The sequence below is a fragment of the Eurypyga helias genome, unplaced genomic scaffold, assembly GCF_000690775.1.
Source record: "Eurypyga helias isolate BGI_N326 unplaced genomic scaffold, ASM69077v1 scaffold25637, whole genome shotgun sequence".
In the NCBI taxonomy this organism is placed as follows: domain Eukaryota; kingdom Metazoa; phylum Chordata; class Aves; order Eurypygiformes; family Eurypygidae; genus Eurypyga; species Eurypyga helias.
The window spans coordinates 1-9,647 of NW_010260270.1; the positions used below are offsets into that span (position 1 = coordinate 1).

The following is a 9,647-nucleotide window of genomic DNA, read 5'->3' on the forward strand; positions in this document are numbered from 1 at the left end:
ACCCCGGTGTGGGGTGCTCCTGGGCGGGTGGGCATCTTCCCGCTCCCAGCGTCTGCTTGGCGAAATGGGAACAGAGACAAGCTCGCATCGTTTGGGCAGGGAGTTGCTGCTTGTCTGGAGCTTCAACCGGCCAGTAATAGGTTGTGTCCAAAGTAGCTGTTCTCAAGGGAGAATAAGGATATGCTTACAACGGCGTGGAAGTAAAGCACGCACAGACCATGGCTGAGTTGCCTTGAATTTGCCTGTGTTTTTGCTTGGCTTTGTGTATCGCATATGAGAAAATCACATGAATTTCTTAAATGATAGAACGGTCATTGTGGTGGCAAGTAACTGAAAGGAGCAGGAAGATGTATACCCCAGGCTCTGAAAATTAAACATTGACCCATCTTGTAAAGCATACACAACTGGCACTTACTTCTAAATGTTAGAGAGTCATGACCTTAGCTCTGAAAGGTTTGGGAATCACTTTAATCCCAACTGTATTCCAGTCATGCCTAAATGGCGCTTCTTGCTTCCTTCTTTCTGTTGGTCTTTCTGACCTGTTTTCACTTAGGGCAGCTGAACGGACTCGTGTTTTCTCTGCTGTCAGAATGCTAAATTGGTGAGGCAGCACCTCAGTGGCATGGCCAAAGCTTCCCTGAGGAAATGAGCTGGCTTGCTGTGAGGGTCTTTGCAAAAAGGACAGGCGCAGGTCTCCACAAAGACTGTCCTCAAAGGCTAAATGTTCTTCTCTGGAAAGGAAAACAGCTTTATGTAGTATCTTGAAGTTATTTTGGAGATAAATGTAAATAAAAATTCCACTTACTTCTGATTAAGTACTGTGCTACCATGTCCTTGAACCTGTATTTCAGCCCCATGCTTTCCCACCGTTGTCTGCTTTTAATAGTAAGACTCAGTGGCTGAAGTAAGTGAGGTTTCATCTCCTGTTCATTTCTGAGTATACAGGCTAGCAGCCTCACAGATTGCAACGCTGTCCTGTGTGAACATCTGCTCTGAGTGCTGCTAAGAGGAGGTTTGCATCTTATTGTCTAGTTGGAACGCTGTGGAGCCATAAACTTCCAGGTTTTTAATCATACAATCTTGTTTTCTTCATTGACTGAGTCGGTTGGATTCTGATATGCTTCAAACATGCTGTTTGAAGCAAGGTGATGGACACCGACAGGGAGTTTAACTTGCATGCAGTGATTAAGCAGTTTGTGCTAATTCAAGTAGCTTTATTTGTTAAGTAGCAGTTCGTGTGCTAGGTGATAGCCAAACGTAAATGCAAGGACTCAGCAGTGTCACTGAAATGAAATATTCTTAAATCATTTAATGTGACTTAATGTTGTTACTGCTTAATTGTGTTTCGAACCAAGGAAATCTTGCTGACATGTTCAGATGGGCTCCTGCTTTCAGATTACTCAGTGCCATTTACAAATCATAGAGCCTGGACAACTGGGTATTGCTCGTTCCAATTCACTCACGTTAACCTTTTGCTGTTGTAAAAACTGTGTAGTTGTTTTCTCGCTTAGAAATCACTGTTGATTTTGATTTTCAGATGTGTTCTGAAAGAACTGGAATCTCTGGGGAAAGCACTGTACGGAGCAAAATTAATTGCCCAAAGATTTCAAGTTCGAAATTGTTCTCACCACAAGGATCCTGTGAGTGGTTTGGCCTGTTTACTGTCCATGGTTGAAGAAGGCAACCCTCATCACTTCTTTATCGCTACACAGGTAAATGCTCATGGAAAACATCACTCCATTTTGTTTGAAGTGATCCTTTGGTACCTAAGGATAAGGGAACCTATAGAAACCTCGATTATGAGATTTTTAAAATAACTTGTGGGAATTAATCCTGTAAAGCCTTACTCACTCTTAAATGTATTTGTTAATTATGAAGTGGGGAATGTTTTGTCTCACTTGAACAACTAGGTATTTTACCCTAGAAGGATATTGCTTAGTTTAGCAGAAAGGTAGAAAACATACTGACTACCTATTGACATGTAAGACAACGACTGATGAACGTTAATTTACATATTGCTTGTGTGCACTTCCCCTGCCCTGAACTATTTTGCACAGTAGTCTTAAAAAGTGAAATTGAATGACGACATAACTTCAATTCTGAGACATTTTGAAGGTTTTAACTAAAGAATAAAGGTACAATTTGTGTACAGATAAGAGGGGCAGATATTTTTCTGAGGTCTGTTATTGGGACTGTATGTCTAAATTACATACACTATAAGATGGCTTGCAGTAAAATTCTGTATACTTAAGTAAGATACAAGGAGTTTGAAATGATACGTTGTACAGTAATTATCGTGCTTCTTTTGAAGTGGTGTACAAATGAACTGGGACTTTTTCCTAAAAAAATGCGTGCATGCTTATACATGCACAAAAAAAGGAAATGTTAATAAATTTTCCATCAAAAGTACAGCTAATCAGAAGGAGAGAAATTGAAATTTAAATTGCTCTGAAAGGCACTGCCAGGTATATCTGCTAGATTAAGTTTCTTATCTTTCTCATAATGTAATTTATCTTCATAGTTTTGTATTCAGAGTCAGTGTGTTTGAATTGCAAATACTGTTTAATCCCAAAATATTGACTAAAGTATTTAATTTTACAGGACCAGGATTTAGCAAAGAAAGTGAAAAAGAAGCCAGGCATTCCTCTCCTCTTTATTATTCAAAATACTATGGTGCTAGACAAACCTTCTCCTAAATCTTTGGCATTTGTTCAAAAGATGCAGACAGATCAGCTTGTTCCAGAGCACCAAAAACAAAGTATAGTGCAACTTAAAGAAAAAAAAGGACTAGCAAAGCAGGAAGGTGAAAAGAGAAGAAAACGTAAAAGGGCAGGTGGCCCAAATCCTCTCAGCTGTCTGAAGAAGAAAAAGAAGAAAACACAGGAGGGTCAGGAGCCTTCTGCTGAACAGAAGAAAAGAAGAAAAAGAAAGCGAAACAGGATTAAAGCAGATGCCGCACAGTCAGTGCAGAAGAATGAAGAGGACTAAACCCATCTGTGTAAACAGGGCAGGGCTGGACCATTGTTTGAATGTTGCAAAAAGAAAGATTAATGTGTAATCATGTGGAAACAAGTTGTTAACATTAAAACTTATTTTTATGAAGTGGTACTGCTCATTGCTGCCTCTCACCATTTGCAGGTTGTGGCCCTAATAACTTACTCTGTTGTTTAGTAACTGCATTTGTGACAAAATACTTGGGAACCATTACGTTTCGTTATTCTCCCCAGCATCTTGATTCCTGCCGGAGAGTTCACATGATTGGTAGCAGTTTTTTAGAAATGCACCTTGGGATTCATATGGGTTTTGGCAGGATACCAGACTTCTTTCTAAATCTAGGTTCCTTTTCTTACTAAAACTAGTTTTGGCAGTTGTTCTGTTACAGAATGTGGAATTAAGCTAAAAGAGCGTAGTATCTTACTTATCTGTATTGTTTGAATACAAAAATTTACTCTTCTGCAAAGTGACTGGGTCACAGAATCACAGAATGGTTTGGGTTGGAAGGGACCTCAAAGATCATCTAGTTCCAACCCCCCTGCCATGGGCAGGGACACCTTCCACTAGACCAGGTTGCTCAAAGCCTCATCCAGCCTGGCCTTGAACACTTCCAGGGATGGGGCATCCACAGCTTCTCTGGGCAACCTGTTCCAGTGCCTCACCACCCTCTCCGTGAAGAACTTCTTCCTGATATGTAATCTAAATCTACCCTCTAGATGCCCCCAAGAAGTCCCATCCAGCCTACATTACTCTGTAAACTCCATGTGAACCGTTTTGTCTGTTGCTCATGAACTTTACTTGTTGATAAGATTTTAAAGGGTGTGTGATTGTGTTGATAGTCCTGATGTTATAATGGCATTTCTAGTTCATTGTTTTTAAATAGGAAGAATGCCACTTGAAAATGCTGAAAATCCAGTTGGTGGCTGGTCACAAGTTCCCCAGGGGTCTGTATTGTGGCCAGTGCTGTTTAATACCTTTATCAGTGACCTGGACGAGGGAATCGAGTGCACCCTCAGTGAGTTTGCAGATGACACTTAAGTTGGGCAGGAGTGTTGTTATGCCTGAGGGTAGGAATGCTCTGCAGAGGGATCTGGACAGGCTGGATTGATGGGCTGAAGCCAATTGTATGAGGTTCAGCAAGGCCAAGTGCTGGGTCCTGCACTTGGGTCACAACAACCCCATGGATCTCTACAGGCTGGAGGGACGAGTGGCTGGAAAACTGCCCGGTGGAAAAGGACCTGAGGGTATTGGACAGCCAGCTGAATATGAGCCAGCAGTGTGCCCAGGTGGCCAAGAAGGCCAGTGGCATCCTGACCTGTGTCAGGAACAGTGTGGCCAGCAGGACCAGGGCAGGGATTGTCCCCCTGTACTGGGCACTGGTGAGGCCCCAGCTCGAATCCTGTGTTCAGTTTTGGGCCCCTCACTGCAAGAAAGACACTGAGGTGCTGGAGCGTGTCCAGAGAAGGGAACGGAGCTGGGGAAGGGTCTGGAGCACAAGTCCTGTGAGGAGCAGCTGATGGAGCTGGGGTTGTTCAGCCTGGAGAAGAGGAGGCAGAGAGGAGACCTTGTTGCTCTCTACAACTCCCTGAAAGGAGGTTACAAAGGGGTGGTTGTTGTCCTCCCAAGTGACAAGCGATATGACGAGGAAATGGCTTCAAGTTGTGCCAGGGGAGGTTCAGATTGGATGGTAGGAAATACTTCTTCACGGAAAGGGTTGCAACAGGCTGCCCCAGGGAAGTGGTGGAGTCACCACCCCTGGAGGTATTTGAGAGGTGTAGATTCCGTGCTGAGGGACATGGTTTAGTGGTGGCCTTGGCAGTGTTGGGTTAATGGTTGGGCTTGATCTTAAAGGTCTTTTCCAACCTAAACTGTTCTCTGATTCCATGGATCATAGCACTGACACCCAGTGCCAGCACAGCACAGCTGTGGAGGAGTCCTGAAACAGCCAGGTGACAATGCTGGGACTCAAACCCGGTTGGACTTGCTTCACTGTTCTGTGAGGTTATGAGCAAAATAGAACTGGGTTGGAGAGAGCTGGCAAAATTGTTTCAAGTACCCCATTTTCTCTAGTAGCTATTTCCTGCACCTTGCATGTTTGGTGGCATGGGGAGGCAGAAGCGAGTGGCCGGGATGTCCCTCACAGGAGCACGTGGCCGCAGGGGCCTGCAGTATGGTGCACGCTGTGGCATCGGTGTGCGGTAACCGTGTTCCAGTCATCTCCTACCACAACTTCAGCTTCTCCCTGTGCATTTCTACTTAACCGAGATGTAATTCCTAAAAGGAAAGCTTTCTGTTTCTTCACCTGTGAGTTGAAGCCGTATTTTTTAAACAATCCCTCAACCTTCTACATCTGCAGAGTAGTGCTCATGCATGCATTACCTGCACAGGTTCCTGAAGGTCTGGAGAACGTTCACAGCTATCACGTACGATGCTTTCTGTTGGCTTTTCAAACTGTAAGTTGTTTCATGGAGTTTCTAGCTCGTGTGATGGGCGGTGGTGGACAGTACAGGGTCATTCCCTAGAACCTGTGGAGATTTCCTCCGGCCAGTGCAGGGGGGTGCGTCGGTGGGCTCTCTGCTTGCAGCACAGTCTGGTGCTGCTGCTGCCCCGGGGCGAAGTTCACCCCAGCATGGCTGTTAGGGGTGCGCCTGTGCCTTTGGTGTTCCGTCTGAGAGACCACGTGTGCCTTGGGAACCGGCCACGGGAGGTGGAAGCAGCAAGGAAGGTGCTATACTCTAGGTGAAAACTTTAATTAAAACCAGTCACACTCATTGTAATACTGTTCCTACATTGCTTGCTAATAACGCATCCTGAGGAGAAATTTAATAACTCTAGAAAATCCTTAAGGCAGCGTGTTTAATGTGTATCACCTTCCTCAAGCTGTCCTATTCTCCTTCTCTCATTTGGGCACAGTTCCATGTTAATGCAGTTTTGCTTCCCATTCCCCCTTAAATATTGCTTGTTTCTGCCCCCTCCCCAGTCCCACCCGCAGAAAGCACTGCTGTAAGTAAAGCTTGGAGCAGGCAGCAGAGATGGTTCCTCTTCAAAATCTCATTCCAGGTCAAAAGTGTATTAAAATCCAGTAACTCTACTATAAATATTGTTTTTTAAAATTGAGCAGAAAACGCGCCCTAATTATCTAAAATTGTGCCTTTCAGTGCAGTTGAAACACAAAGCTTAAATATACCTTTTTTGAAACTATAGACAGACAGAAACATAATTACTGGAAAAAAAGGAGAATGTTTTAACAGCCCTCTAATGACTCCCACCTTAAGGAATTTAAAACAATATTTATCTGTTTCCTTAGTATTTTGGTAACAAACTGAGTCATGGTGTTGCCATTGGGAAGAACTGGAATGAAGGGGGAGTGAGCTCTTCAGAGAAGAGCTGTGAAATTAGTCTGCAGCCTAGCTGCCACTCTCCTCCAGTGTAAATAACTTGTAAATAAGACAAGTACGTCACTCGTCTTCCAGTTCTGGAAGAGGAGGAGCTGCCCGGGCCGCAAGCAGAGACGATCAGACGCATGTTGTTGCCATTTTGAAATTTGAAAACCCACCCTGCTTTCCGTGTGGGACAAGTGTGCCGGGCCGGAGGTGATGTACCGCTGATCAGCAGCACTAGGAGCAGCCGGTAAGACGGAGCCTGCCCAGGCTGGGTCTCATCGCACGCACCGGCGTGCTGCCGGCCGGCGGCCCGTGCGGATGCTCTGGCTGTGCTGCCTCTGCCTGCCGGCACTTGGTGGAGGTTGAGCTGGCCCAGGCTAGAAACGATGCCGGGATCCTGCTAACGGATCAGCAGGGTGAATGGCTGGGATCGTCGCTCGGTGCCGTGTAAAACCCTGCTGCGGAGCACGGGCAGAGGCGACTGCTGCGGCCTGTGTCCAGCTCCGCGTTCTGCCCAAGGCCCGGTAGCCAGTCCCGCTCCCTTCCTTACCAGGATCTCTGGTGTAGACAGGGTCCCCAGCGGGACTTTCTAATGAAATTTGGATCGTTTTGCTTATTGGAAGGACTGGTGTTGGTTTTGAAACTACAGAATGCCAGAGGTAAATTAAAAGGACCTTGAGCAAAATCTTCTTTGGAATGCCAGAGGTAAATTAAAAGGAACTTGAGAAAAATCTTCTTTGAGGCTATCGATTTCCTCTTTTCTCAGACAGGATAAATACATACCCAGAATCCCCTGCACTACCTCACTAAATCTTTTTTTTAAAAAAGAGGGAAATAACCAGTACAGTACAATGTATGCTACATGTGCGGAGTAATAGAAGAAGAAACGATAATGCTTCAGCCACAGTCTGCAGGGCATTAATGCTGAATTTAGGACAGAGTCTCATCTACCAGCAGCAGCAGATATTTACCCAGACTGCCTGCCAATTCAGTTGGCTGGATTTATACGTTGGTGTGATCCGGTATTGTACAATAAATCACTCCCTGAGCATCTGTTAACGACACTAAATAGATGAGTTAATTAGAATCTTCTGGAACCTAGGATGTTTATGAATCATTAAAGTAAATATGAATATGGTATGACTTGGAGAATAAATACATTCTGGTGGTGAAAGGAAAATAGGATGTCCGGAGCAGTCCTGCTCATTTGTTTTCAGCTACACTGGTACAGTGCGAATGACTTCTCCATCAGCTTCAGAGTGTTCCTGGAGTTTCTTGAACATGTTCTGTCAGATAGAAGATGAAGAACATCAGAACAATGCCATTATTTATACTCATTGCATCTTTCATATAGAAGCTTCGCAAGCAGCTACTGTATCTTTCATACCTCTGTGTGGGTGTAATATCTCACACAGGGAGCAGCCGGAGATACGAGGAATGAACAAATAAGAGCCCCAGCAGGTGTTATCATTTACAATTTCGTGGAGAAAGATTGCAGTGTAGTGAGAGAGAATGACAGAAAGTGAAAGTTTCTGTACCCAGAGAGTCAGGAGTGAGAGAGAGACTGCACCTCGTGATTTAGGAATGGCCTGACTAATGCCAGGAGAGGAGGTTGTGATGTATTTCTGGTAATTATTATGTCTGTGCACTCTGAGCCCCACATTTGTCTTGGAGAGCTCAGCTGTCTGCCCACGGAGGCAGTCATTTTGCAGAAGTTGCTATGGCTTGTTACAGGGGAGACAGGCTGGGCTCACTCAGGGGGACTTTATTTTCTGATTTCTTCTCCTGCGGTGGAGAGGAAGAGCATGCAGCTGCGCTCCTGTATGGATACAGGGAAACAGCGAAGCTCTTAACAAGGGTCCAGTCAGAAACAACCCAGAGCCAAGAGCTGGCAGGAAGTAAAGAGACAGTGGGTTAGTCACTGGGGTTTAAAAGTAACCAAGGAAGAGAGAAAAATATGTTTGAGGGTTTCTGGGTGTTGACGGCAGGAAAGAATTGGTCAGTAGTGAAAGGTGAACAGCTTAGCAGTCAGAGTAGGGAACAGAATAATAAACCATAAACATATTAAAAAAAATTAATTCCCTTAAGAAAACTTCATTGCCATTTCTGACTCAGTTTCTGCCAGGGAGCTGGACTGACTAACCCACTCACAAATCCTGCGTTGATAGCCTGAGACTTCCCACAGAACGTAAGTCTCGTGATGCCAAACACTCCTTGTCTTTATGGTTTTTCAGTATTACACCCTTTGCAGCACTGGCAGGTTTGCAGCCAAATCCTTCTTCTGTAGAGCTCGCCTGACATTGAACATGGCTCGCTGCCCGGCACACAGATATTGCATCCAGGAGCAACCTTAAACATGCCATTATTGATAGGGTGAATCCATGTAGTTAACTGCTCCTGGGGGTACTCACAGCAATAGTCTGGGATAGACTGAGGCTCTTCTGACTGTGGAAATCATGACCCAAAGCTTTGTATGTTTTTTTTTAAGTCTAATCTCCTTCCAGGAACTCAGTAGGGGACTTCAAAGTTTCTTGTTGCATTCTTGACTTCTACTTGATCCAAAATCATCTTTTTGCCATGCTTTTTCCTCTGGGGCCAAAGATGCTACTGATTTGACTCTTCGGGGTGGTTACTCTTTCAGACTGTCTTGGAGAAGCACTGAGGAAATTTTTCACTTTGTGAATTGGCGTCCATTTCAACAGGCAGGTTTTCAGAAAAAATGAAGAGAGCAGTTTTCTAGAATTCCTGGCTCCCTCTTTCCACCCCTGACCTCTCTGTCAGCTCCCAAGAATACAAGCAGGGCTGCTCTGGGATGGTCCAAAAATCTGTCTAGCCCAGCATCACGCCTCCAATAGAGGCTGAAAGCTATTCCGTAAGAATAAGATGAAAATAGACAAAGCAGCTTTTTGGTACTTCCCCAGATTACTTTCCAACTTTCTGACAATGCGTTAGGGAGTTCCTGACTCAGGAAAAATATTTTGTTTTTAACAGCACACAATGACTTTCTGTTTCACTAATCTGTCCAGTGTCTCCTTGAGACTGTGTAAACTTTAAGCCCCTAATTTTGTGTTAAGGAGTTGCACAACTTGAACACATATTATAAAAAATACTTCCATGTGTCTGTTTTGAATGTGCCACCTACCAGCTAGCACTTGGATGAAACATTACACGGTCATTCCTTAGTCAGCCTTCCCTACGCAGCCACTCATGACTGCATAGACCTCTGTGGTATTTTCCCCCGTTCATCTCCTTTCCAGGTTGGAGTGTCTT

General features: G+C 44.6%; 1 protein-coding gene across 1 annotated transcript; it reads left to right on the forward strand.

Annotated features, from left to right (window-relative positions):
- Positions 1 to 1,537: 1,537 nt before the first annotated feature.
- On the forward strand, positions 1,538 to 3,100 carry UTP23 (UTP23, small subunit (SSU) processome component, homolog (yeast); the record flags this gene model as incomplete). The annotated part of the gene is made up of 2 exons (XM_010154994.1): positions 1,538 to 1,712; positions 2,602 to 3,100. Coding segments are annotated over 2 exons (562 nt in total), but the record flags the coding sequence as incomplete, so codon positions are not given.
- Positions 3,101 to 9,647: the final 6,547 nt, after the last annotated feature.